The sequence below is a fragment of the Rhinopithecus roxellana genome, chromosome 2, assembly GCF_007565055.1.
Source record: "Rhinopithecus roxellana isolate Shanxi Qingling chromosome 2, ASM756505v1, whole genome shotgun sequence".
NCBI classification, from domain to species: domain Eukaryota; kingdom Metazoa; phylum Chordata; class Mammalia; order Primates; family Cercopithecidae; genus Rhinopithecus; species Rhinopithecus roxellana.
Window position 1 is genome coordinate 135,356,654 of NC_044550.1, and position 27,989 is coordinate 135,384,642.

General features: G+C 50.4%; 2 protein-coding genes across 5 annotated transcripts in view; one reads left to right on the top strand and one right to left on the bottom strand.

Annotated features, from left to right (window-relative positions):
- TMEM175 (transmembrane protein 175) overlaps positions 1 to 6,024 on the bottom strand; it is a 34,368-nt gene extending 28,344 nt beyond the window's left edge. The window contains exon 1 of one of the 2 annotated variants that reach the window (XM_030920743.1): positions 5,891 to 6,024. The gene's annotated coding sequence lies outside the window, so the exon portion shown is untranslated. Of the gene's footprint in view, positions 1 to 4,802; positions 5,021 to 5,890 lie in introns of those variants that run through there. The other variant, XM_030920748.1, reaches the window with a different exon arrangement.
- A 21-nt stretch (positions 6,025 to 6,045) lies between these two features.
- GAK (cyclin G associated kinase) overlaps positions 6,046 to 27,989 on the top strand; it is an 83,477-nt gene continuing 61,533 nt past the window's right edge. For all 3 annotated transcript variants that reach the window (XR_004054248.1, XM_010375324.2, XM_030920722.1), the window contains exons 1-4: positions 6,046 to 6,388; positions 23,543 to 23,604; positions 24,411 to 24,470; positions 25,189 to 25,303. Coding sequence is in view for 2 of the 3 variants with exons in the window: in XM_010375324.2 (XP_010373626.2) it covers positions 6,244 to 6,388; positions 23,543 to 23,604; positions 24,411 to 24,470; positions 25,189 to 25,303 (382 nt within the window). In the remaining variant the exon portion in view is untranslated. The remainder of the gene's footprint in view (positions 6,389 to 23,542; positions 23,605 to 24,410; positions 24,471 to 25,188; positions 25,304 to 27,989) is intronic.

Consider the following 27,989-nt stretch of genomic DNA (forward strand, 5'->3'; position numbering starts at 1 on the left):
GTAGAATTCCCAGTAAAGCTATCTAAGTTTGGAGTCTTTTTTTGAGATTGAGTTTTGCTCTTGTCCAGGTTGGAGCGCAGTGGCACAGTCTCAGCTTACTGCAACCTCTACGTCCTGGGTCCAAGTGATTCTCCTGACTCAGCCTCCCAAGTAGCTGGGATTACAGGCACCTACCACCATGCTGGGTAATTTTTGTATTTTAGTAGAAATGAGGTTTCACCATGTTGGTCTTGAACTCCTGATCTCAGGTGATCCACTTGCCTCGGCCTCCCAAAGAACTGGGATTACAGGCATGAGCTACTGTGCCCAGCCAAGTCTGGAGTCTTCTTTTTTTTTTTTTTTTTTTTTTTTTCTATTTTGGTTTCCTGCATTTGCTAAGATGCCTCCTGTCCATCTGCTTTCTCATTTACAAAATGTTGTTCTTTTTTTTTTTTTATTTTTTATTTTTTATTATACTTTAAGTTCTAGGGTACATGTTGGAGTCTTCTTTAAGGGAAGATTTGTCAACTATAAATTCAATGCTTTAACTAGACATAGAGCTATTTAGCTTGTCTATTTCCTTCTTTTTAAAAAGCATTTAAATTTTTAATTTTTGTAGGTATGTAGTAGGTGTATATATTCATGGGGTACATGTTCTGATACAAGCATGCAATGTGTAGTAATCACATCATGAAGAACGGGGTACCCATCCCCTCAGAAAAGAAAAAAACAAAAAAGATGGTTAGATACCGCAAAGTATGTTGCAATGCCTTAACTGTATGCATGTCAGGACCTCTTTCATCCTTTCACACAATACGTTTTCTTTTGAGACAAAGTCCCATTCTGTCGCCAGATTGGAGTGCAGTGGCTCAATCTTGGCCCACTGCAACCTCCGACTCCCTGGTTCAAGTGATTCTCCTGCCTCAGCCTCCCAAGTAGCTGGGATTTCAGGCAGACGCCACCATGCACAGCTAATTTTTGTGTGTTTTTTTTTAGTAGAGACGGGGTTTCACCATTTTGGCCAGGATGGTCTCAATCTCCTGACCTTTTGATCCACCTGCCTTGGCCTCCCAAAGTGCTGGGATTACAGGCATAAGCCACTGTGCCCGGCCCAACACAATTTCTTCTTAAATGAGCTTAAGTGGTTTATGCTTTCCAGGAATTTTGTTCATTTAGTGTAAGCTGCTGAATTTGTTGGCCTAAAGTTCTTAATAATAGTCCCTGATTATCCTTTCAGTAGTGATGTCATCTCTCATTCCTCATATTGGCAATTCATGTCTTGTCTTTTTCTTTGTTCAATCTGGCCAAAGATTTTTCAATTTTATTAATCTCAAAGAATCAGCTTTTGGTTTCCCTGATTTTCTCTATTGCTTTTGTTATCTATTTTTTTGAATTCCACTCTGATACTTATTATCCGCCTTCTTATATTCACTTTGGGTTTCACTTCCTCTTACTTTTCTATTTTGTGTGTGTGTGTGTGACAGAGTCTCAGCTCGCTGCAATCTCCACCTCCCGGGTTCAAGTGATTCTCCTGCCTCAGGCTTCCAAGTAGCCGGAACTACAGGCATGCACTGCCACACTCAGCTAATTTTTGTATTTTTAGTACAGATGGGGTTTCACCATGTTGGCCAGGCTGGTCTCGAACTTCTGACATCAAGTGATCAGCCTGCCTTGGCCTGCCAAAGTGAGCCACCGTGCCCAGCCTACTTTTCTAGTTTCTTAAGGTGACTGCTGAGGTCACTGATTTGAGATCTATCTTTTAATACTGTTTTAGCTGCATCCCACCAGTTTTAAATGCTGCATTTTCATTTTCATCCTGTTCAAAATACTTTCTAATTTCCTTTTTGATTTCTTCTTTGAACCATGAATTATTTATTTATTTATTTATTTATTTATTTATTTTTTGAGACAGAGTCTTGCTCTGTCACCCAGGCTGGAGTGCAATGGGGCAATCTTGGCTCACTGCAAGCTCTGCCTCCAGGGTTCACGCCATTCTCCTGCCTCAGCCTCCCAAGTAGCTGGGACTACAGGCTGCCCACCACCACGCCCAGCTAATTTTTTGCATTTTTAGTAGAGACAGGGTTTCACGGTGTTAGCCAGGATGGTCTCGATCTCCTGACCTCGTGATCCACCCGCCTCGGCCTCCCAAAGTGCTGGGATTACAGGCGTGAGCCACCGCGCCCGGCCACCATGAGTTGTTTAAAAATGAGTTTAAAGAAATACGCAAAAAACGAAAGTGAGTTATTCAGTTTCCAAATATTGAAAGGATTTTCCAATCCGTTACTAATTTCTACTTTAATATTCAATATCATTCTGGTCAGTTAACATACTTGTTTAATAGACCAGAATATGATCAGGCTCAGTTAATGTTTTAATGCACTTGAAAAATTGTGTATTCTGCTGTTATTGTGGGGAGTGTTCCATAAACATTCATTAGATCAAGTTGACTGACAGTCATGTTCAAGTCTCCTATATCCTTAGTGATTTTCTGGGTATCTATCCATTTATTCTCCATTTATTGAAAAAGAATATTCTCCAACTACATCAATCTCCAACTACAATTGTGATATTTCTCTCTCCTTGGAGCTATTAGTTTATGCTTTGTGTATTTCAGAGCTTTGTTATTAGGTGCATAAATGTTTAAGATCATCAAGTCTTTTTGATGAATTCATCCCTTCATCATTATAAAATGATCCTCTTAATTTCTTGTAATCCTCTTTGCTATGAAATTCTGGAAATCAGGTATGGGGATTAAGACTATAAATTCAGTTTTGGATATATACATGTTTATATACGTAGTGGTATCTCAGAACAAACATCCGAGAGTTCATATGAGATGCAGAGATAGATATTCGGGTTAAGATGGTATTACTACGGCATCTACTTCAACGCCGATAAATAAAGGTGCTCCAGAAATATTTGTAAGATAAGTAGTCCGACTCTGGTTTCCAAAGTGATGACAAGGTTTAGAAATGTCCAGTCAATCCTAGGTCATGCCAGTGTAAGTTCATGGCCTCCAAATGAGTGCTTGAATGCTATCATGCTTTCCAGTTATTCGCTAGGTTTTTCATAACAGCTATTTTAGATCTTTTTGACACTGCTTAAATCTTGGGATTCCTACTTCCCCTCTCACTTTCAGTTGAAGCTTTTCTTTCCTCATTCCCAATGAAAACAGAACCCATTAGAGAATTCCTTCACCTTCATTCCAATAAATACATAAGGTCACCTGCAACTGCAGCCCATTTTTCTTCCTAAGTGCTTTTCCTATGTCCAAAGCAAGTATCTCTACCTATGCTTTGGATGTCATTCCCCTCCTATGTTGTAAGAGACAGAAGATATCTCATTAAGATAGAATTATCTTATTATTCCTCTTTTTTCTGTACCAGCAAACCTTCTCTCCCTTCCATCAGCTTTAGGCTGCTCAAGAATCTCTCCTCTTAAAACATCTCAATACTACATCATCCTTCTAGCTCTCTAGAGCTAAGGATGCTGAATTTGTTGGCCTAAAGTTGTTCATATTCTCCTCCACAGACAAACGTCTTATCTCCACTTGCCACCTCTACCTCATCATCTCTTCATTCCTCTACTACGGTGATATGTAGCTTCCACCTTGTTACTCCAATGAAGCTATTCTTGGTGAGATCACCAGTGATCCGTTGTGAATAAATCAACACGTATCTTCCATTTCTTTTTCTACTTGACTTTTAAGTGGCATTCGACACTTAGCTGCATTATCTGCCCTGCACATCCTCGTTCCTTGGCTCTGTGACAACACTCTCTTGGTTTTCTTCCTCCTTCACTGGCTGCCCTTTCTCCACAAGCTGTCTATTCTCTTAAGATTCTAACCTCTTTATGTCTAGTATGCCATCTCTGTTGGTCCTCTCTTCAGCTCCTAGAGCCAACTGCCACCTCTATGCTGAGGATGCCCAGATGTCTGTCTCCAGCAGGGATTCTTTCCCAATCTCTCAATCCTTCTATTCCACAGTCCACCAGACAAATGCACTGGCTGGAAAAGCCAGAACTTGCATTAAATTTTAGCCGTATCACTTGTTGACCCTGGCCAAGTAATGGCATTGTTGAGCATATTTTCTCATCCCAAAATAAAGGGGGTTAATTATACTGTGCATTCTTCACAAAGATGTTTTAGGACCATTACAATGAACACTTACAGAAAAGGATGTTGCAAGCAATGAATCAGTGCATAAGCTAAGCTATTGCTACGGGTTTTTTTTTTTTTTTTTTTTTTTTTTTTTTTTTGAGACGGAGTCTCACTCTGTTGCTGGGGCTGGAGTGCAGTGGCCGGATCTCAGCTCACTGCAAGCTCCGCCTCCCGGGTTCACGCCATTCTCCTGCCTCAGCCTCCTGAGTAGCTGGGACTACAGGCGCCCGCCACCTCACCCGGCTAGTTTTTTGTATTTTTTAGTGGAGACGGGGTTTCACAGTGTTAGCCAGGATGGTCTCGATCTCCTGACCTCGTGATCCGCCCTTCTCGGCCTCCCAAAGTGCTGGGATTACAGGCTTGAGACACCGCGCCCGGCCTATTTTTGTTATATGTATTTTTAAAGATCTCATTTGGCTACATGTAACACTTCATTCCATAAAATAGATAAGTGTTCCAATGAGCTGAGTCTATTATCTTTTAATGATAAAGATAACAGATGTTAGCTTCTGGGACGGCTAAAAGGCTGATTTGCGCTTTAGAATCCATTTTTGATTTTGAGAACAAATAACTCTATGGAAAGGGTTGCAACCTCAAATGACTATAGGAACCAGGCAGGTAACATACATGAGCCAATCTGGTCAGGCAAACCACTGTGTCTTACCTGGAGGGACCGCTCTAGGTAACTGGTAACACACATCATTTGGGGTCCAATATTGACAGGTTTGATTTTTCCACAGAAGCTGGAAAACTAGGTTTTTAACGTTCAGGCCTTTCAATGATGATGATGATGATGATGATGATGATGATGATGATTTTTTGAGGCGGAGTCTCAGGCTGGAGTGCAGTGGCGCCCGCCTCCTGGGTTCAAGCGATTCTCCTGCCTCAGTCTCCCGAGTAGCTGGGATTACAGGAACCCGCCACCACGCTCAGCTAATTTTTGTATTTTTAGTAGAGACGGGGTTTCACCATGTTGACCAGGCTGGTCTGAAACTCCTGACCTCAGGTGATCCGCCCGCCTCGGCCTCCCAAAGTACTGGGATTACAGGCGTGAGCCACAGCGCCTGGCATCAGTCTTTAAATGACAGCAACTAATTCACCTCCTGCTACCCACTCCCAACCCCCAAATACTGTGTGGGCCAAAAACTAAAAATGCACTGTCGGTGAGCCGTTTCCTCATTATCCTAGAAGGAAAGTCACCTTTTCACCTCCAAATGGTTGGGCATTATGAACCCTTCCAAGTGGTTCATGAGGACTTGCTTTTGCCTTGGAAAATGTCAGGGTGCGAACGAACCTTGAGGGTCACAGCAGTCTCTGCAGTGTTGTGGTTGCCCAGGACGAAGGTTTTCTAGCCCACAGCTCCCACTATTGGTCACTGCCCCAGCCCAGACCCTAACCCTCTGCTCGGAAGACAAGGCAGAGCAGCAGCGTTTCCCTTGCCAACCTGCCTGCCTGGCTGCTGGGAGGGGGCTGCCAAGCTTAGTCGCTAAGCGTCACAGGAAACTCCGACCTCCATGAGACAAAAACCAAGTATTTATTGATAGCTTAAAGCACGCTAACTCCTTGCTCCTTAGCCAACTGAGAGAAAAATTCGCGAACCCATTCGCAAACGCAGCGCTAACAGCAAACGGGAGGCTGACTCCACCCAGAGGATGGCGAAGCGCTTAAATCGAAGACATCTGAGAAGGAGCCTCCCAGAAAACAGACCATGTGGGGAACGGTACCGGGAGTTGGGCTGGGGCGCTGAACTACCTGGGCGGGAATCGCCGCGGCGACCGCTCCGCGCGCCTCCGCTGGAGTCAGCCCGGCCGGGAGCTTGATAACCGGAAGTTCATCACAAGCTCGGCGACGCCGCGCACGCGCTGTCTCCGTCAGACCTCCGCGCCTGAGCGCGCAGCCAGGAAGTGAGGCCGCGGCGGAGGGGACAAGGCTGGGCCCCGACGCCGCCTGACGCGACGCGTCCTCACGCGTGAGTACGTCACGGCGTCGGGGCGGAAGATGGTGCAGCTCGGGGCCGGCGGTTGCTGAGCTGACCCGGACGGCTAGTGAGCGGGAGCCCGAGCCCGACCACTCCGGCTGCCGCGGAGTGCGGCGCAGCCACCGCCATGTCGCTGCTGCAGTCGGCGCTCGACTTCTTGGCGGGTCCAGGCTCCCTGGGCGGTGCTTCCGGCCGCGACCAGAGTGATTTCGTGGGGCAGACGGTGGAACTGGGCGAGCTGCGGCTGCGGGTGCGGCGGGTCCTGGCCGAAGGTGAGGCCCCGGATCGACAGCGCGGGTGCGGCCGGGGAGTGTTGTCTCCGGGACGCTGGGGGCAGCGTCAGCTTGGAGTGGAAGGGCGTGGGTTAGGGGTCCCAGCGTGGGTTGTGGGTCAGGGTCGGCCAGGGGAGGATCTCTGCCGAGGGCGTGGGTCAGGGCCAGGCGAGGGTCACAGTGGGGGCTCCGTAGGTCAGTGCCTGAGGGCGGTGATTGCGGAGGGCGAGGCTGGGGCCGGGGTACTTTCTTGTGATGGGAGTAGGGTCAAGTTGGAGCAAGGCCTGGGGCTTGGGGAACCCCCCAGGGTGGGTGGGGGAAGATGTTAGGGTGAGGTGGGGGATGGTGGCAGGCAGGGAGCTTGGGTGGAGGCCTACAGTGGAGGCTAAGGGAGGGTGCTAGAAGTCCGACAGCTGGAGTCAGGAGGTGAGCGGTGCAGGAGGTGGGTTTAAGCCTTGGCCTTTTGCCGGACTTCTAGGATTATTGAGCAGGCAGGGACAGGACTGGACTTTGGAGGTTAGGGCTGATTCTTCTACAGTCCAGGGAACTTGACAGTAGGTGGATGCACACGTGTTGCAGGTAGTTGCGGTCGTAGCCTGCGGGGTGGGGGGGTTGGCTGAGGGTAGACAGGGCTCTGTCTAGTGATCCCCATTCCTCTTGTTAATGCCTCAGTGTTTCTCTTCCCGGTGAACATCTACTCGTGTGATTCTGTGTGTAGTACAGGAAACAGAGCCAGTAGTTGCGACCTATACAGAACTTCCAGAGTGGACAATCACTCGGCTTAAGTCCTCTTGAGTCAGTCTTGAGTCAGTTTTGTCTCTGCGTGCCATTTCTAGCTGCCTGAACGTCCTCTCCGTTCACACGGAATCGATCACCAGTGTCAGTGAGTCCCCTTCTCTCTTGTGGATTTTCCTTCCATTTGTTGTCCAGTGGTGCCTGGAGGTGTGTCACGTTTCACTGGCTGTAAAGTTTGTTGGCTAAACATGGTTGACTTCGGTGCGGAAGCGTGACTCTATTCTGTATTGGCACAGGGCAAGGGAGTGAAGTGACACAAAAGCCCTCACCCTCACCAGCTCCGTGGTACCTCTCAGGGCTGGAGGGTTAGCCTGTCCAGGTGCCTGCCATGTGACCAGACAGGAAACTATCCCAGACTTCTGATTATCACAGAAGGTCTGCGGAGACATTTTGACTGCAGCGTTATCACACACTTGGTCTCCGTTGTGGTCAAAACCAAACAGATTTTGGGTACAATTTGGTCAGAAAGCTCCAAGCTCTTCTTTCAGAGGTGGAGGCTGAAGTGTGATACTCTTTCACATCTGTTAGAAACAGATTTCTCTCAGATTAGCTCATTTATTCTGAAAATACTAGGTGGTTATTTTCATTCTTTAAGAAATTCATAGTGGACAGGACTTGGTTTCTGGAACCTCAGACCGGTGCTCAAGCGGCGGAGAGACAGAGGCAGCATAGGGACAGATCCTTGGCAGTGGGATCCTTGGGGTGGTACACACAGTGTGACCTCTGGGAAGGAGTCAAGCAGAAGATGGCACGCATCAGGGTTTGAGAGATGGAGATTGCACCCTCACTGGGGCCCCGAGAGGAAGATTTGTGTAAAGAAAGAAGCCTGTGGGTCACTTAGCACCCAGGAAGAAGAACAAGGAAATGTGGGCGGCCGCTGAGGTTGTGCAAAGGAACTTGTTTCCCTTTGCTATCTAGGCGAGTCAGGAGATAAAAATAACCAATGCAATTAGGAGTTGTAGATTTCCTCCTTGTGAGCTTAATAGGTGGCCTGCAGCCTCCTAAGTTCTTTGAAGTCTCTTTGAACTGAAACAGGGTGTGAAAGCTGAATTAAGTATTTTGTATAAACATACTTAAATAAGTTTTGTCTGGACAGCAACCTTAGAACATAGGCTATGGGAGTTCAGGCTGTCTTGTGTGAACATGGCGATGGCCCGTAATCTGAACCCTTGAGTACAGATGTTTATGATTCCAGAATTTTTCAGGTTTCAGAATGATCATTGCAGCATATAACCTGTATATCATGGGATACTCCCAGAGAACTTGGGAAAGTATTCTGTAATTGAATACATTAATGTTTCTGTAATTAAATGACTAAATATTCTCACTGTGGGATAAAGTCTGCGATTAGCTCCATATCAGTTCATGTCAGGTTTTATCCCAAATGAGGTTATGATAGACTAGGATTTGCTGTCAAGTGAGTTAGGAAAAAACGGTTTTCTTAACTTTTAGGAATTTGGACTTGTGGTGTAAATGGGTTTTTAGGTAGAACTGTGGAACCAGATAGCTTTCTAATTTCTTCAAATTTGTTCTGTCATCTTCCTTTTTTTTTTCTTTAAGAGACGAGGTCTTGCTGTTACTCAGGATAGATTTGAACTGGGCTCTGGATCTTCCTGCCTCGGCCTCCCGAGTAGCTGGAATTACAGGCGTGTGCCGTTTCCCACCTGGCTAGTCTTCACTTTTTTAAAAGGCAGATTATCAGGAGCACCAACCGTGTCAGAGATGCCCAGGGCAGGTGTATGCTGTGTGTTCTTTGTTTTGGGTTCTGCGTGCCGTTGCTTTTGAAATGGAGCCTGCCGTGCCCTGACTGCAGGGAAATCCACCTTCCCTGTGTGGCTGACTTGAACTCGGTGTTACTGCTAGTGAGGTAAATTGGGGCAGAAAATGAAAACGATGCTGCACAGTTGTCGTGTAGTTTAAGCGTAACTCACCTCGTGCGTTTGGTTGGGTGCTGCATGTAATTTCTGCCAGCCAGCAGCCTTTGTGTGCCATGCTCAGTATTAGCTGAGTGGCTGGGACCGCTCAGGAGCCTTGGGGGTCAAGCTCTGGCCTAAGGAATGGGGAGGGCACAGCCTACTCGCACCCCCAGCCTTCTTCCTCTTTGACATGGCTTTTGGAGGCTTCCTCCCTTCACTTACGTAGAATTCTGGACTGGGTGAGGGCCATGGGAATGTTTAGTACTGACAGTTGCAGAATTGTGTGGTACAGACAAGACTCTTGGCCACAAGTTTCAGAAACCCTCCCAGGTGGGCTCAGTGGCAGGGAGGCCACATGCTGGCCCTGCGTGTCCTCTGCAGGGTACACTTGAGATCATTTTCTTTTATTGGAAAGAGTCTGGCTGTGTTGCCCAGGCTGAGTGCAGTGGAACGATCACGACTCACTGCGGCCTTGAACTCCTGGGCCCACGTGATCCTCCGGCCTTGGCCTCCCAAAGTGCTGGTATGACAGGCGTGAGCTAATGTGTCCAGTCTTAGATCTTAAAAGTAGATAGACCCGGCCGGGCACAATGGCTCATGCCTGTAATCTCAGCACTTTGGCGGCAGAGGTGGGCAGATCACCTGAGGTCAGGAGTTCGAAACCAGCCTGGCCAACATTCCAAAACCCCATATCTACTAAAAATAGAAAAATTAGCTGGGCATGGTGGCGTGTTCCTGTAGTCCTGCTACTCAAGAGGCTGAGGCAGGAGAATCACTTGAACCCGGGAGGCGGAGGCTGCAGTGAGCTGAGATTGCACCATTGGACTCCAAGCCTGGGCGACAGAGCGAGACTCTATTTCAAAAAAAAAAAAAAAGTAGACCCTTAGGTTGCTGTGGCGAGCCAGCCTTGTAGCACACCCTCTTCCCACATAGGACTTGGGACTGAGGGCATCAGCCTCTGAAGCTCTGTGCTGTTCTCTTGGCCACCAAGGTTCTGTCATCCTTGCTTCTTTGTACCTATGCTGGACCCAGAGCCTGAAGTGCGGGGGCTGCACTCACCCAGGGAGGCGTGTGGGGCAGTGCAGAGTGCAGGTAACCAGGGACAGTTGCTGGGCGGTGCAGAGCGCAGGTAACCAGGGAGGGGTGCAGGGCGGTGCTGAGCGCAGGTGACCAGGGACGGTTGGGGGAGGGTGCAGAGGTTGCAGGAGGGTGCAGAGCGCAGGTAACCAGGGAGGGGTGCGGGGCAGTACAGAGCGCAGGTAAGCAGGGACGGCTGTGGGACAGTGTGGAGCGCAGGTAACCAGGGTCTCTGGAGCTTGGGTAGTTGGTTCTAGGTCATCAGGCCTGTGAGGCTCATATTCTGCCACGTGAGTAGCTGCCCTCTCATGGCCCTCCTCATCATGGAGTGGCTGCCCTCTCATGGCCCTCCTCATCACAGAGTAGCTGCCCTCTCGTGGCTCTCCTCATACCCCCTTCACTTCCAGGTTGATGGCTTGATCATCAACCTTTGTCCACTTTGACTAGTTCCCAGTGTGAAATAGTAATGGTCAGAACCACCATGGCAACATTTAGGGGCTGTTAGTATTTGCCGAGCTCAGTCCATAGTGCTTTATGTGGATTGTGTGTGTGGAGACCAGCTCTGTTGGGGAGACCCTAACCCAGCGGCCCTAGAGGAATTAAAGACACACACACAGAAATACAGAGGTGTGAAGTGGGAAATCAGGGGTCTCACAGCCTTCAGAGCTGAGAGCCCCGCACAGAGATTTACCCACGTCTTTATTAACAGCAAGCCAGTCATTAGCGTTGTTTCTATAGATGTTAAATTAACTAAAAGTATCCCTTATGGGAAATGAAGGGATGGACTGAATTAAAGGAATAGGTTGGGCTAGTGAGCTCCAGCGGGAGCATGTCCTTAAGACACAGATCGCTCTTGCTATTGTTTGTGGCTTAAGAACGCCTTTAAGCAGTTTTCCGCCCTGGGCAGGCCAAGTGTTCCTTGCCCTCATTCTGGTAAACCCACAACCTTCCAGCGTGGGCATTATGTCCATCATGAACATGTCACAGTGCTGCAGAGATTTTGTTTATGGCCAGTTTTGGGGCTAGTTTATGGCCAGATTTTGGGGGGCTTATTCCCAACAATGGGGTCCTTACAGTAGCCCTGGAAAGTGGGTACTATAATTACTCCCATCTCGCAGAAGAGAAAAGTGACGTTTGTGGAGATTAGTCACTTGCCAGAGGTGGAGTTGTGGAGTGGGGGCTTGGAGCCCGAGGGAGGTGTCCTTAGGGCCCTCCCTGCCCCCCGTGGGTCTGTGCATTGTGCCCTGGAGGAGATGTCTGAGCAGCTAAGGTAGCAGAGGCGGCTGGAGCAGAGCGTGACAGGCCAACACTGCTTCGTGCTCGGCTGCGGCCCGCCTAACCCGTGGCAGGAGCAAGCCTGTTACTTCTGTGGTTTCTGTCTGTTGACATGCAGGGACATCACTGTATGGGAGGACTCCCTCGGCTGAATTAGCCGTTCGGGGAGGTCACTGTGGGGGGGGACCCCTGGGGTGAGTTAGCCGTTCAGGGAGGTCACTGTCGGGGGGGACCCCTGGGGTGAATTCGCCCTTTGGGGAGGTCACTGTCAGGGAGGACCCCCTGGGGTGAGTTAGCTGTTCAGGGAGGTCACTGTCGGGGAGGACCCCCTGGGGTAGGCTCGCCACTGGGAGAGGTGATGGTTGGGCTGGGCCGCTCCCCATTCCTCCTGCTGCACTCCGTGGACTCCTGGTGAATCACTCGTGGTTGTGTCTGCGTGGGTGCGCATCCCTGTGTCCCAGTCCATCCGTGCTCCTGTAACAATATCATACGCTGGGGTCCTGGGAACCACAGACGTTTTCCTCACGGCTCTGCAGGCTGGAAGTCTAGGCGCAAGCAGATCTGGTGTCTGGTGAGGGTCCAGCACCTTCTTGCTGTGTCCTCACAGGGCGAAAGCGGTGAGGGAGTGCTCTCTGGGGCTTCCTTTATTAGGGCAGTAATATCCCAGTCCTGAGGGCTCCACCTTCATGGCCTGATCACCCCCAAGGAGGCCCCACCTCCTAACACCATCACCTTGGGTATTAGGATTTCACACAGGAATTTTGGAGGGGACACAGATTCATTCTGTAGTGTGGTGAATTATGTGTGTATTGAAAGTGTTGGTGTGTAGTATTTTGTGTTAGAAAAGTGTCTTTCTTAAAAGCAGCCGAGTTGATTGAAAAAGATACTCAGATCTGCCTGTAGTGGTCCTGTGCTGACCTCACTGTCCCCCGGCACTCAGTACTGTCCCCAGCGTGCCCCGTGCATCCTACACCCATCCTGGTGAGAGGTGTCCTTAGCCCCTTGCATGGATGCTGATGGGCTGTGTGGGGGAAGGTTGCCCAGCTCTGCTCATGGGGCCTGCAGGCTGCTCGGGGGCGGCAGACTCTAGTGTCCCGAGTCCTCGGAGTGTCCCCTGGGGGTTTGTTTTATTTGAGAATTTTGATGGGATTAGAAAGTATCAAGCTTTGATTTGTGCCTTTCTGAGTAGTGAGTTTGATAACGCTTATTTGCTGCTCAACCTCCCCTTCTGGCTTTGCACATTCATATCCTGTGCCTGTTATTTTTTTATTTTTATTTTTTTGAGATGGAGTCTTACTCTGTTGCCCAGGCTGGAGTGCGGTGGTGTGATCTCAGCTCACAGCAACCTCCTCCTCCTAGGTTCAAGAGATTCTCGTGTCTTAACCTCCCAAGTAGCTGGGATTACAGGCGCGTGCCACTACACCAGGCTAATTTTTGTATTTTTAATAGAGACAGGGTTTCGCCATATTGGCCAGGCTGGCCTCGAACTCCTGACCTCAGGTGATCTGTCTGCCTCGGCCCCCCCAAAGTGCTGGGATTGCAGACAGGAGCCACTGCGCCGGCCTGTTTTTTTTTTTTAGTTAAAGAAATTTAAATTATTATGGACATAACACTAAAATATGTTAAATTTAAGTGCTTTGACAAGTGCTTTTACCTGTGTAGCTAAAACACCTGTTGCATTGGAGGACAGTCAAGTTACTCCAGAAACCCCTTGTGCCCCGTTCCAGTCATCCTTCCCTCCCCTGGCCAGGTGAGCCCTTGCTCCTGGCTTCGGCTCACCATGACTGGTTTTGCTGTCATGACCGTTGTGAATGTCGAATCCTACCCTGTGCACTTTTCTGGCTGGCTGCTTTTCTTGACGTTCGTAGTTCTGAAGTTTCCTTGTGATGTTTGTATCAGAAGTGTGTTCCCTTTATTGCTGAGTTGGATTCAGTGTGTGTGGATGTACCACAGCCTTTAAATCCACTCACTTGTTGATAGATGTTTGGGTTGTTTCCATTTTGGGCTGTTGTGATAGTCTGTTCTCACACTGCATAAACACCTGAGATTGGGTGATTTGTGAGGAAAAGAGGTGTAATTGGCTCACTGTTCCTCAGGCTGTACCGGAAGCATGGCTGGGGAGGCCTCAGGAGACTCTCAGTCCTGGTGGAAGGCAAAAGGGGGGGCAGGGAAGAGAGTGAGGGGGAGGTGCCACACTTTCAGGCAACCAGATCTCACAGGAGAGCACCCACTATCCTGAGAGCAGCCCCCGGGGTGGGGGGGGGGTGAACACCACCCTCATGATCCAATCAGATCTCACTATCCTGAGGGCAGCCCCCGCCCCAACTCCATCCTCTTGACCCAATCGGATCTCACTATCCTGCGGGTAGCCCCCCGCCCCCAACTCCGTCCTCATGACCCAATCAGATCTCACTATCCTGAGGCAGCCCCACAGGGTGTGTCGGGGGAGGACTCCCTCCCCAGTGTCTAACCAGATCTCACAGGAGAGCACTCACTATCCTGAGAGCAACCCCCCGGTGGAACTCTGTCCCCATGATCCAGTCACCTACCACCACGCCTCTCCTCCAACATTGGGGGTCACAAGTGAACATGAGATTTGGACACAGATCCAAACCGTATCCACTGTTACAAATAAAGATCCAAATCATATCCGCTGTTATGAATAAAGTCGCTGAGAACATTTTTTCCCAAGTCTTTTTGTGCACGTGTGTTTTCCTTTGTCTTGGGTAAAAAATACCAAGGAGTAGGATTGCCGACTTAGAGATTGGATTTAGGTTGAACATCACATGAAACAACCAAATCTCTTTCCACAGCAGCTACACCATTTTGCATTTCCACCAGCCACACTGGAGAGTTCCTGGCTCTCCACTTGCTCACCAGTGTTTCTTGTGGTCTTTCATTTTGATTGCATCCATTCTTGCGGGTGTGCAGTGGTGTCGATCTCATTGTGATTTCATTGGAATTTCCCTGGTGATAATGATGTTCAGCAATGGTTTTTTTCTTTTTTGAGATGGAGTCTTGCCCAGGCTGGAGTGCAGTGGCACCGTCTTGGCTCACTGCAAGCTCCACCTCCCAGGTTCAAGCAATTCTCCTGCCTCAGCCTCCCAGCTAGTTGGGATTACAGGCGTGCACCACCAGGCCCATCTAATTTTGTGTATTGTAGTAGAGATGGGGTTTCACTATGTTGGTCAGGCTGGTCTCAAACTCCTGCCTTGGCCTCCCAGAATGCTGGGATTGCTAGCATGAGCCACCGCGCCTGACCTTTTTGTCTGTTCTTTATTGGACAGGAGTTGGGAGAGTCTCTGCTTATTTTGGATACAGGTCTTATGTTTACATATTTATATAATTTATGTGAGAAACAGAAGGCAAGCCTTAGCTGTGGTCACTCTGCTGTCTCAGGCCAGGCTGCCTCAGGGAACCTGGGCCTTGAGATCTGGCCTGGCCTGAGCATTTGATGTCTTTGTGCCTCCACTTCCCACCCCTCCACTCCCTGCGCTTGAGATGAGGTCTTGCTCTGTTGCCCAGGCTGGAGTGCAGTGGCACGATCATGGCTCACTGCAGTCTTGAACTCCTGGGCTCAAGCAGTCCTCCCACCTCAGCCTCCCAGGTAGCTGGGACCACAGGCACTCACCACCACGCCTGGCTAATTTTTAATTTATTTCTGGTAGAGATGGAGTCTTGTTAGGCTGCCTGTAGGCTGTTCTCAGAACTCCTGGGCTCGAGTGATTCTCCCACCTCAGCCTCCCAAAGAGCTGGGATTGCAGGTGTGGGCCACTGTGCCTGGCCTGTGCCTGTTTCTTAATTGGCAGAGTATGTGCAGTAAAGGGTGTACGACAGGGTCTTGGAGGTGCCTGGCATGCCCTTCTTTAATGTTTTATACATTACTGTTATTTTACAATAAACTGTATTGTTTTGAGTTCATTGTCAGGTTCCCACGCAGCTGTGAGAAAAGATGGAGATCTTTTATATTTCAGACCCTTGCCCGGTTTCCCCATTGGTGTCGGTCGGGATGCCGACCCTGGTGCAGGTGAAGCTGTGGAAGGCTCCGTCCCCGCAGGGAGCCCTCGTGCCACCTCTCACAGCCTCGCCATTTCCTTAGCCCCTGGAAACCCCTAGTCTTTGCTCTGTCTGTGATTTTGTCATCCGAAGGATGCTGTGTAAGGGGAAGTGCAGAATTCTTCAGGCGGTTGTGTGTGTCAGTAGCTCGTTTCCTGTGGCGAGACTCCTCTGTGTGAATGCGCCGCTTGCCCAGCCAGCCACCCGTGGAAGGACATCTGGCTGTTTCCGGTTTTGGCTATTACAAATAAAGCTGCTGTGACACTCGCATATGGGTTTTTGTGTGAATATACGGTTTCACTTCTGGGATAAATGTCTAAGAGTGCAGTTGCTGGTTCACATGTGGTAATTATGTGTTTAGTTTGTTAGAAAACTGCCAGATTGTTTCTTGAGTGGCCATACATTCCCACCAGCAATGTAGGAGCGTATCAGCCTGGTTAGACTGCCGTAACAAAATACTCCAGACTGAGTTGGGGAGCAGTAGAAATTCAGTCTTGCAGTTCTGGAGGCTCGAAGGCCAAGAGCAAGATGCTGTCAGTGCTGATTCCTGGAGAGGCCTCTCTTGCTGGTTTGCAGATGCTGCCTTTTTTTTTTTTTTTTGAGACGGAGTCTTGCTCTGCCACCCAGGCTGGAGTGCAGTGGCCGGATCTCAGCTCACTGCAAGCTCCGCCTCCCGGGTTTACGCCATTCTCCTGCCTCAGCCTCCCAAGTAGCTGGGACTACAGGCGCCCGCCTCGTCGCCCGGCTAGTTTTTTTTTTTTTTTTTGTATTTTTAAGTAGAGACAGGGTTTCACCGGTATTAGCCAGGATGGTCTCAATCTCCTGACCTCGTGATCCGCCTGTCTCGGCCTCCCAAAGTGCTGGGATTACAGGCTTGAGCCACCGCGCCCGGCCTTTTTTTTTTTTTTTTCTTTGAGACGGAGTCTCGCTCTGTCACCCAGGCTGGAGTGCAGTGGCGCGATCTCGGCTCACTGCAAGCTCCGCCTCCCAGGTTCAAGCAGTTCTCTGCCTCAGCCTCCTGAGCAGCTGGGATTGCGGGCGCCTGCCACCATGCCCTGCTGATTTTTGTGTTTTTAGTAGAGACAGGGTTTCACCATGTTGCCCAGGTTGGTCTCAAACTCCTGACCTCAAGTGATCCGCCCACGTCAGCCTCCGAAAGTGCCGGGATTACAGGCATGAGCCACCGCACACGGCCAACGCTGCCTTTTTGCTGAGGGGATGCTGACATCTCTGGTGTGTCTTCATCTTACAAGGATGGCAGTCCTATTGGATTAGGGCCCCACTCATAGGACCTTATTTATCCTTAATTACTTCAGGCCCGTCTCCACGTAGGGTCATCTGGGGCTTCCGCAGACGCATTTTGGGGGCACACAGTTCAGTCCGTAACAGTGAGTTTCTCTTTATATTCGCCAGCATTTGGTGTCATCATTATTATTGTGATCATTGTGATACATGTGTAGTGATACCACCTTGTGGTTTTGATTTGCATTTTCCCAATAGCTTGGGAGTGCTTCTTTGCCATCTGCATATCTTCAGTGGTGAAATGTCTGTTCATGTCTTTTGCGCACTTCCTAATTATGTTTTTTTGACCAAGTTTTGAGGGTTCTTTATTGTAGATACAAGTCCTTCGTAGACACGGGGTTTTCAAGTATCTTTTCCTAGTCTGCAGCTTGTCTCTTCATCCCCTAAACAGGGTCTTTTTGGACGCAGACTCAGACCAGTTAATTAAAAAACAAAACTGGGTCTTTTGCAGATCCAAAGTTTTTCACTGTGAAGTCTGATTCGTTGTTTTTTCCTTTTATGAATCACGCCTTGTCACAGCTAAGGATTCTTAGCTCTTTATCTTAAAGATTTGTCTCTTTTGTTTTTCTGAAAGTTTTAAACCTTCACAGTTGTGCATTTATGTCCGTGTTTATTTTGATGAATTACTGTATGTGGCTGACGTTTACATGAAGCTCATTGTCCGGCACCATTTGTGGATCTTCCACGGAGTTGCTTCTGTGCCTCTGTCAGAAATCATCTGGATGGGCCCGGCGCAGTGGCTCAGGCCTGTAATCCCAGCACTTCGAGAGACCAAGGCACCTAAAGCCAGGAGTTCGAGACCAACCTGGGCAACACAGTGAAACTCCGTCTCTACTAAAAATATAAAAATTAGCTGGGCGTAGTGACACACGTCTGTAGTTGCAGCTACTGGGGAGGCTGAGGCAAGAGGATTGCTTGAGCCTGGGAGGCGGAGACTGCAGTCAACTGAGATTGTGCCACTGCACTCCAGCCTGGGTGACAGAGCGAGACTCTGTCTCAAAAAAAAAAAAAAAAAAAAAGGAGAAATCACCTGGATTGGTTTGTGTGGCTGTTTCTGCAATTTTCTTTCCATTCCAGTCATCTTTGTATCTGTCCATCCGCCAATACCACACAGCCTTGATTAATTTAGCTGTATGGAAAGTCCTGAGATCAAGTCCAGGTATTGCTATCTTTAAAAATTATGAAATATTAATCCCAGCACTTTGGGAGGCCGAGACGGGCGGATCACGAGGTCAGGAGATCGAGACCATCCTGGCTAACACGGTGAAACCCCGTCTCTACTAAAAATACAAAAACTAGCCGGGCGAGGTGGCGGGCGCCTGTAGTCCCAGCTACTCGGGAGGCTGAGGCAGGAGAATGGCGTAAACCCGGGAGGCGGAGCTTGCAGTGAGCTGAGATCCGGCCACTGCACTCCAGTCCGGGCGACAGAGCGAGACTCCGCCTCAAAAAAAAAAAAAAAAAAAAAATTATGAAATATTTTAAAATGCGGAAAAATAGAAAGAGTAACGTATCAAACACCTGTGTCCTGCTATCCAGAGTAAACGTTAACCTTTTAACAAAATAGTGTCTGGGACCGGGTATGGTGGCTCAACCCTGTAATCCCAGCACTTTGGGAGGACAAGGCAGGCAGATCATGAGGTCAGGAGATCGAGACTATCCTGGCCAACACGGTGAAACCCCATCTCTACTAAAAATACAAAAAATTAGCCAGGTGTGCTCGTGGGCACCTGTAATCTCAGCTACTCGGGAGGCTGAGGCAGGAGAATCACTTGAACTTGAGAGGCAGAGGTTGCAGTGAGCTGAGATCACACCACTGCACTCCAGCCTGGATGACGGAGCAAGACTCCGTCTCAAAAAAAAAAGACAAAAAACCACCAACAAAAAAACACAGCATCACTGATGTTACTTTTAACATCTCTAACGCAGTATCACTCACAGTGCAGGGAAAGCGTAAGGAAGATGAGCAGGAAGGACGTGCTTCATGTGGTGGATTGGAATCAAGTGGTGGGTGTGGCTGGAGAGGAGGAGGCTGGGGAGGCACCCAGAAGACCTGTGGCCCTGCTAAGGTCATGCGGCGCTGAGGCCTTTTGAGCCTTCTGCCTTTCCAGTCATGGCATCTGAAAATGAGGGGAGTTTTAGTTCCTCCTTTTTTTCATGTTTAATCTATTTTTTAATTGACAGATAAAATTGATATCTTTGTCATGTATGCGATGATGTTTTGAAGTATATCTGTATTGTGGAATGACCACATCTAGCTAGTTAACACATGTACTGCGTCATAGTCATCAGTTTGGGGGCATTTTTCAAGAATGGAATCTCTCGTTACTAACCGTGTAGTCACCATGTTGTACAGTGGTCTCTTGAGCTTATTCTTCCTAGCTAACTGAAGTTTTATGTCTTTTGTTAGTTTTTCCTTTTTGATCTTTATGCCTTTTATTAATTTTTCTAGCTTTCTTGCATTAACTAGGATTTCCAGTAAAATGTTGTCTCCCGGTGCTGAAAGCGGACATCTTGCCTTGTTCCTGATCTTAGCAAGAAAGCACGATTAAGTCTTATGTTAGATGTCAGTTTTTTGTAGTTGTCATTTCTAAATTTTGTTGGTGATCCAGTGTTCCCCATTCTGCTAATGTCGTTTACTACAGTGAGTGATTTTTTTAATGTTACACCAACCTTGCATTCCTGGGATGAATCCTACCTTGGTCATGACGTATTATCCTTATTATGTTTTGCCGGAATCAATTTGCTAGTATTTTCTTGAGGATTTTTTGTGTCTGTGCTCATGAATGATCTCTTTCCTTAATTTGGTCTTTATACATTTCTTTGGTTAGTGTTACGCTAACCTCAAGAAATGGGCTGGGAACTCTTCTCCTCTCTCTAATGAAAGACTGTTTATAAGCTTGTTGTGATTTCTTCCTTAAGTGTTTGATGTAATTTAGCAGCGGAGCCATCTGTTTTCTGTTTCATGGATTTCCATTTACTTCCTTTCATTTGTGTTTTTCCTCACAGATTTATTTATTATTTAAATATTTTAACAGTTGTGTTGAGATAAAAATGAGATATACAGGCTGCATGTTTTGAATGTTTCGGCTTGTGTCATGCATGTTTGTGTGTGTCACACACTGTGTCTGCCGCGCTAATCAATTAGGCAGCGGACATGCACATCGGCGCCACGTGACCCCCCGCGTGACCCTTCGCCCCGCTTTCCTGTCCATCCCAGGAAACCACTGATTGACTTTCTGTTACTATAGGTTTGTTTGCATTTTGTAGACTTTTCTGTACACAAAGCTGTAGGTATGTACTCTTTTTGGTCTGGCTTCTTTTACTCGGCATACTGCTTTTTAGTGTGTCATTCACGTTGTTGCATGTAACAGCAGTTTCATCCTTTTTATTGCCGGGTAGTGTTACAGCTGTGAATAATTTGTTCACTCACCTGTTGATGGACGTTTGGGTTGTTTCTGTTTTTAGGCTGTTGCGCATGAAGCTGCTGGGTACGAGTCTTTGTACAGCGTAATGTCAGGGCTGAGAAATCGCCAATGATCATGAAGTCAGGAGATCGAGACCATCCTGGCTAACACAGTGAAACCCCGTCTCTACTAAAAAATACAAAAAACTAGCCGGGCGAGGTGGCCGGTGCCTGTAGTCCCAGCTACTTGGGAGGCTGAGGCAGGAGAATGGCATAAACCCGGGAGGCGGAGCTTGCAGTGAGCTGAGATCGTGCCACTGCACTCCAGCCTGGGTGACAGAGCGAGACTCCGTCTCAAAAAAAAAAAAAATTGCTAAAATGTTTTCCAGAGTGATTGTACCATTTTTCATTTCCAAAAGCTGTGCGTAAGCATTCCAGTCGCATCACATCCTCAGCAGCACTTGGTCTGGGCGGTTTTTAAATGTTGAGTGTTCTGTTAGGTGTGGAGTCCTATCTTAGCAGCTGCAGTTTGCATGTCTCTCATGGGCAGTGGTGCGACACGTGTGCTTGTCACAAGTATGTCTTTGGTGATGTGTCTTCATATCTTTTGCGCATTAAAAATTCTGTTGTGTTCTGGGCGTGGCGGCTCACACCAGTAGTCCCAGCACTTAGGGAGGCTTCAGCCCTGGAGTTTAAGACCCGTCTGGGCAACTTGGCAAAACCTCGTCTCTACAAAAAATAAAGCAATTAGCTGGGTGTGGTGACATATGCCTGTAGCCCAGCTTCTTGGGAGGCTGAGGTGGGAGGATCACTTGAGCCCAGAGGTCGAGGCAGTGGGATTGTGAGAGTTCCTCTGCAGTCCATCCCGGTGACAGAGTAGGACCCGTCTCAGAAGAAAAAAAATTGTTGTTGTTACTTGGATTTTTAAAATATTTTCTTGATAGAAGTCCTTTATTAGGTACATGATTTGCAAAACCTAGTAGTGATTTATCTTTTCGTTCTCTGACCAGTGTATTTCAGAAAGCAGAAATTCCTGAAGTCCATTTGTGATTATTTTTCTTTTACGGGTCATGCTTTTGTGCTCTATCTAAAAAATCTCTCCCTAACCACGGGCATGTGAAAGCACAGGTGGTTTTTGTACATTGCTCTTACATCCGACAAGCATCCGGAATGCGTTTATTAGTTACAGTAGCTTTTCTTTTGCAGATTTCACCAGATTTTCTACAGATAAAAATATTTTTACTTCTTTCTTCATCTGGATGCCTTTTATTTCTTTTTCTTGACTGATGGCACTGGCGAGAACTTCCTCACAGTGTCGACCCTCAGTGGTGAGAACGAGGATCCCTGCCTCCTTCCTTCTCTTCGGAGGATCTGACTTTGCACCATCAAATGCAGTGTTCCTGTTGGTCTCTCACGATGCCATCTATCAGGCTGTGGAGGTTTCTTTCTGTTCCTCGTTTGCTGAGAGTTTTAAATTTCATGATGTGGTTTTTCCACTGCAGAAAACTAAAAGAAAGCTAAGCAAATTAGACCCCAAAACAATAGAATTAAATTGATTTTCAAATGTTAAACCAAGTCTGCTCTTGATGTCTTGTTGGGCTTGGTTTGCTGTTTTATGAAGAATTCTTGGGTCCACGTTTGTGAATGATGTTGGTGCATAGTCTCTTTTATATCTTCTCCTCTTTTGGGCGTCAGAGAAGGAGGTGCCCTCTCTTGTTCTAGGTATTGGTGATCTGTCCTCTTTCTCTCTCTCTCTCTCTCTCTCTCTCTCTCTCTGGATCAGTCTGTCTAGAACTTACCAGTTTCATTTGTCTTTAGAAAACTGCTTGTGGTTTTGTTTTTCCCTTCTTGTTGACCTCTGTTCTTAGGTTACTCGTTTCTGTCTCTGGAGTAGAGCAAGTGAAAGGCAGTGGCGTATGCACTGGGGACGTGCATGCTGGGGCCAGTGTGGGGGGGGCCATGCACGCTGGGGCCATGTATGCTGGGGTTGTGCGTGTGGGTCTGTGCACGCTGGGGCCATGTACACTGGGGCCGTGCATGGGGGGGCCGTGCACGCTGGGGCCGTGTGTAGGGGTCCGTGCACGCTGGGGCTGTATGTGTGCAGCTGTGCACGCTGGGGCCATGTACGCTGGGGCCATGTACGCTGAGGTCGTGTGTGTGAGGGTGTGCACGCTGGGGCCATGTACGCTGGGGTCGTGTGTGTGAGGGTGTGCACACTGGGGCCATGTACGCTGGGGTTGTGTGTGTGAAGGTGTGCACACTGGGGCTATGTATGCTGGGGCTGTGCGTGTGGGACCGTGCATGCTGGGGCTTTGTGGGGGGGAGCTGTGCACACTGGGGCCGTGCACGCTGGGGTTGTGTGTGTGGGGCTGTGCATGCTGGGGCTGTGGGGGGGGGGGGCGTGCATGCTGGGGCTGTATGGGGGGGGCGTGTACACTGGGGCTTTGGGGGGGGGGTCGCGTGTACGCTGGGGCCATGTGGGGGTGCCGTGTATGCTGGGCCTGTTGTGGGGGGGCCGTGGTGTACGCTGGGGCTGTGCACGCTGTGGTTGTGTGTGTGGGGCTGTGCACTCTGGAGCTGTATGTGTGGGGCTGTTTACGCTGGGACTGTGTGTTGGGGGGGCCATGTACGCTGTGGCCGTATACACTAGGGCTGTGGGGGGGCGTGTACGCTGGGGCCATGTGGGGGCGGGCCATGTACGCTGGGCCTGTTGTGGGGGTGCTGTGGTGTACGCTGGGGCTGTGTGTGTGGGGCTGTGCACACTGGGATTGTGTGTGTGGGGCTGGGCACGCTGGAGCCGTGTATGCTGGGGGGCTGTGTGTGTGGGGCCATGCACACTGGGGTTGTATGTGTGGGGCTGTGCACGCTGGGGCTATGCGTGTGGGGCCGTGCACGCTGGGGCCGTGTACATTGCGGCTGTGTGTGGGGCTGTGCACGCTGGGGTTGTGTGTGGGGGGCTGTGCACGCTGGAGCCGTGTATGCCAGGGGGCTGTGTGTGTGAGACCGTGCATGCTGGGGTTGTGTGTGTGGGGCTGTGCACCCTGGGGTTGTGTGTGGGGGGCTGTGCACACTGGGGTTGTGTGTGTGGGGCTGTGCACACTGGAGCCGTGTACACTGGGGGGCTGTGTGTGTGGGGCCGTGCATGTTGGGGTTGTGTGTGTGAGGCTGTGTGTTGGGGGGAGGCGTGTACGCTGGGGCAGTTATGTTTTGTAGAAAACTGCTGGCCGCAGCCACAAGTTAATTTGTATTTTACCTAGTGAAGGTGTTTTTTAAGCCTAATATGTTAAATAAAATCATAGTGTTAAACTGACAAGTCTTTTTGATTTTCAGGAGGGTTTGCATTTGTGTATGAAGCTCAAGATGTGGGGAGTGGCAGAGAGTATGCATTAAAGGTAATGAACCATTTCACACCTTCTCCGGATGTTTGACGTATGTAAGGGAACTCTCTGGTGACAGTGTTTTCAGGGATGCGTCCCTGTTACTTACGTTGTTTCCTTTTACAGCCTGGACATACTTGTCCCTTTTACTTCTACTGAAGCTCAGCAGTCTTGGGTGCTGCAGGAGCCTTGGTCTCCGGCTTTGGGCTTCGCACTCCTGTGGGCCCTGCCTGCCCTGCGTAGGGGGCTGTGCTGGGGGTGACCTCATGGTGAGGTCTTGGCCTCCATGTGCCAAAATAAGGGCTCTATGACTACAAGGAGTTTAAAAGCTGCTTGTAAGAAATATGTGTTGACAGCATGTCTGTAAATAGGGGTCACTGTGGGAGGGTCTGTACTATGTGGTTTTGTCCTGAGACGTAAGAAGGTTCCATTTGCTGTCACCATGCTGGGCACCAGGGTGGCCCCCCCCTTGAGAATGGGCACAAGTGGGCCTGTTCTGGTGGTCTGCACGCATGCCGCCCCCATGTCTGCAGAGTGTTTCCGCTCTGCCTTCTTGTCTGTCTCATTTTACTCCGGCCTGTTCGGAGGAAAGGCTCCTGTTTTTGCCTTTTCTTGTGTCCTCGGATCACAAAGATCTTTCGAGGGTCTTGATCCCCTGTCACGTTTTTACTTGGGTCAGAGGTGGAAATGCATGAAACAGGGGGAGCTGTACTGGACGCATTGCGATGCTCTCTTGCCTGCTTATGTCTGAGATGACGCATCGGGTGAAGTGGGAAGGTAAACTTTCTTTCATCTTTTGTGTGTGCTGTTTCCTGATACAGAGGCTATTATCCAATGAAGAGGAAAAGAACAGAGCCATCATTCAAGAAGTTTGCTTCATGGTATCCTTTTCCTGGAACCAGGAGCCAGCACAGTGGCTTTGGCAGGCACAGGCCTGCATCAAGCTGTGGCCGCCAGTGGCCAGGAGGCTACTCTGTGACGTTGTCTTTCATGTGTTAAAATCGGCTTTTTGCTTTTACCAAACTTACCTGTAGGCGACTTCTAGTAAGAAGCAGTTTTTTTCTGTTTCTTACTGCCAGGGTAGTAGTCAAAAGTTTCAGAAGTGTTGGGAATGGAGTTGTTCCTACCCAAGAGGTCTCCCTGCCCAGTGATGGGCTGGTCACCCCAGTGGATGGGCCGGTGACTGCCTCAGACTGCTTGTCTTTCCGCTCCTAGCTCTGTTCACCCGCTGACTGCCTGAGTGCAGGTTCAGGTGGACACAGCCGCTCCACAGCCTCCCTGCGCACAGCCCCTGAGGGCCCTGCCTCCTCCTGTCGGGCGCGGGACGGGCTTTGGCGTCACTGTGGTCAGGTGTGTGTGGCCTGCGTGCCTGCCTTTGTCCCTGCCCTCTCCTGCGACTTCTCCTGTTGCTGTCTGCCTTTCTTGTGCTTGTGGTCATCCACTGCTGTCTCCCTCATCTTCCGCTCTGATGTCTAAAATTGTAAGGGGGTTCATTCAAGTATTCTGACTTCAGTGTCTTAATATTGTATACATTTATTTTTAAGCACACGGAACTGTGTACATGGTTCTGCACATTCTCCTTTAACAAGACAACTGCAGAAAAAGCTTTCCGGCCACCCGAACATCGTACAGTTTTGTTCTGCAGCGTCCATAGGAAAAGAGGAGTCGGACACGGGGCAGGCTGAGTTCCTCCTGCTCACAGAGCTCTGTAAAGGTAACGTCCTGTGAAGGCTGGCTTGGTGCATCTAACCCAGCGGAGGCTGGCCTGGTGCCTCCTGACCCAGCGGAGGCCGGCTTGGTGCTTCTAACCCAGCGGAGGCCGGCCTGGTGCCTCCTGACCCAGCGGAGGCCGGCTTGGTGCTTCTAACCCAGCGGAGGCCAGCCTGGTGCCTCCTGACCCAGCGGAGGCCGGCTTGGTGCTTCTAACCCAGCGGAGGCCAGCCTGGTGCCTCCTGACCCAGTGGAGGCCGGCTTGGTGCTTCTAACCCAGCGGAGCCCGGCCTGGTGCCTCTTGACCCAGCCGAGGCCGGGTTGGTGCTTCTAACCCAGCAGAGCCCGGCCTGGTGCCTCCCAACCCAGCCGAGGCCGGCCTGGTGCCTCCTGACCCGGCCACACGGCTGTGAGACATGCCCAGCACCTTCTCTCAAGCTGTGTTGGTCTTAGCGGGAAGCGCGGGCAGCTGTCTGACAGGAGTTCTGTGAGAGGCCCACGCTGACGCCCCGTGACCTCCCACCATCCGGGTGGGCCCCCTGTGTTGTCTCCTCACAGAGCTGTGGGCAGCCAGAGAGCAGGGCTCCCATCCTGCCTGTCTCCAGTGGCAGCACGGGGTGGAGCATGGTGGCCTTCCGTGAGCGGTGTTGAGCAGGGTGGAGGAATTGTCCTTCTCAGGGCTCTGGGTTCCCAGTGGGGTGGAGTGCAGTGGCCTTCCGTGAGCGGCGTTGAGCAGGGGTGGAGGAGTGCTGCTGTCTGTCCTCGTCAGGGGCTCTGGGGTCTTGGCGAGGAGAGGAGAGGCTGCAGAGGTGGACAACTCCAGGTCCCTCTGTGGGTGCCCGACCTCATGAGGGTTGAGCCCAGGAAGACAGCAGAACAACTCCGTGGTCCGTTGGGCAGGACAGGAAGAGAGGCCAGTGAACTGGGGTGGTGCTTTCGGAGAGTTCTAGGGGCAGAGTGGGCTGTGTGAGTGACTGCGGGGGATGTTGTGTTGGTGTCACTGGAGCCCATGCTGACTGGCCTGAGACCCGGCCTAGCCTTGCTGAGCTTCAGGCTGTGTCTGTAAAGGGGAAACAAGACCTGTGCCTCGGAGGGCGGCTCCACCCCCACCCCCTGCCTTGTGCCGGTGCCCTCCAGAGCTCCTGGGCCAGGTGGCAAGAGGAAGTTGGGTGCTCGGGGAGGCCTCAGAGCTGCGGCCTGGCCACTGAGGGGGTAGTGACACCAGTGGCTCCCCTGCGTCTGTCACCCAGGCAGGGAGAGTGGGGACAGGAGAGGCCGGGAGCAGTAGGAGAGACAGAGGCAGGGAACCCCACAGAAGGAAGCCTGTGGAGAGGGCACCTGTAGTCGCTTGAGAGCTGTTGTCCAAAGCCAGCCCCTGCTCAGCCGCCAGGAGGAGTTGTTCCTGCATGCTGACTGGCACAGGCCTGAGGGGACAGGTAGGGATGAGGCAGCAGGTTAGCAGAGGGGGCAGCAGGAGGGGCATGTGTCCAGAAATGGAGGGCGAGCAGGGGGGTTCTGAGCTGATGGGGGACCCCCGCAGTGAGTAGGGCCCTGAGCTTTGTGGAAGGGGCCCTGTGCTAGTGGAGGGGGAACTGCAGCTTAGTGGGGTGGGGGGACCCTTTGTGGGGAGCTTGCATTTAGTCAGGGGGCCCTGAGCTTAATGGAGGGGGAACTGCGCTTAGCGGGGTGGGGGACCCTTGCTTTGTGGGGGGCCTGCATTTAGTTGGGGGGCCCTGAGCTTGAGGGAGGACTGCGCATAGCGGGGGGGCTCTGTACTGCTGAGGGGGGGTGTCCCTGTGCTATGTTGGGGGAGCCCTGCGCTGAGTGAGGGAGGGTGGACTGTGGGGTGTAAGCTGCTTGGATGTATCGACTGCATCTGTGAGTGCCCTGTCGGCAGGGTCTCCTCTCTGCAGCTGTGCCTGGGCGGAGCTGGGTGAGACCTGACTGCCTACGGGCCCCTGACTCTGCCCATGCTCCTCTGCCTGGGGGCCCCACCTGGCCCTTCCTTGGTGCCACGCCTGGCAGCCGGCCCAGGCCCCTCTGCGGCCCTCCAGCGCCTGTTGCCAGGGTCGTCCCGATGTGGGTGGCGGATGGGTGCTTGACGTGGCCGAGAAGTCTCGGGGGTGAGGGGCGGTCAGAGCCACCTGAGGGCTGAGGAGGTGCTGCCAGGTAGCCTCAGTTCCTCAGCTGACACTGTGGGGATGTGCCGCTCGTGTTTCTCAACGTTGTGTTCTGCAACGTCAAACTTGGGGAAATCTTGAAGGCAGCACAGGGGGCATCCGCTGTCCACTTCCTGCTCGTGGGGTTCCCCAGACGTGAGCGTGTCCCATGGCAGCTTTCCCTCTCTCCATTCTAACCATTTAAAAAAAAGTCGCAGACATCAAGACCAGAAAGTCTCATAACCCTGTACAGCCTGAGAGAAATTCCATGATGGCCACCGCTGTTTGTGCCCCTGAGAAGGTCCTCAGCGATTTGGTGAGGCTGTGCTGTGTCGTCTGTGCTGGGTCCCTCCTGTCCCTGTTTCCCCCATCCCTGTCTCCCTGGTCCCTGACACGCCGCTCCCAGCCCGTCCCGTGCGTCCATGCAGTCCGTGCTGGGCTGTGTCCCCCATCCCTGACACGTCGCTCCCAGCCCCTCCAGTGTGAGCATGCAGTCCGTGCTGGGCTGTCTCCCCTGTCCCTGACACGCCG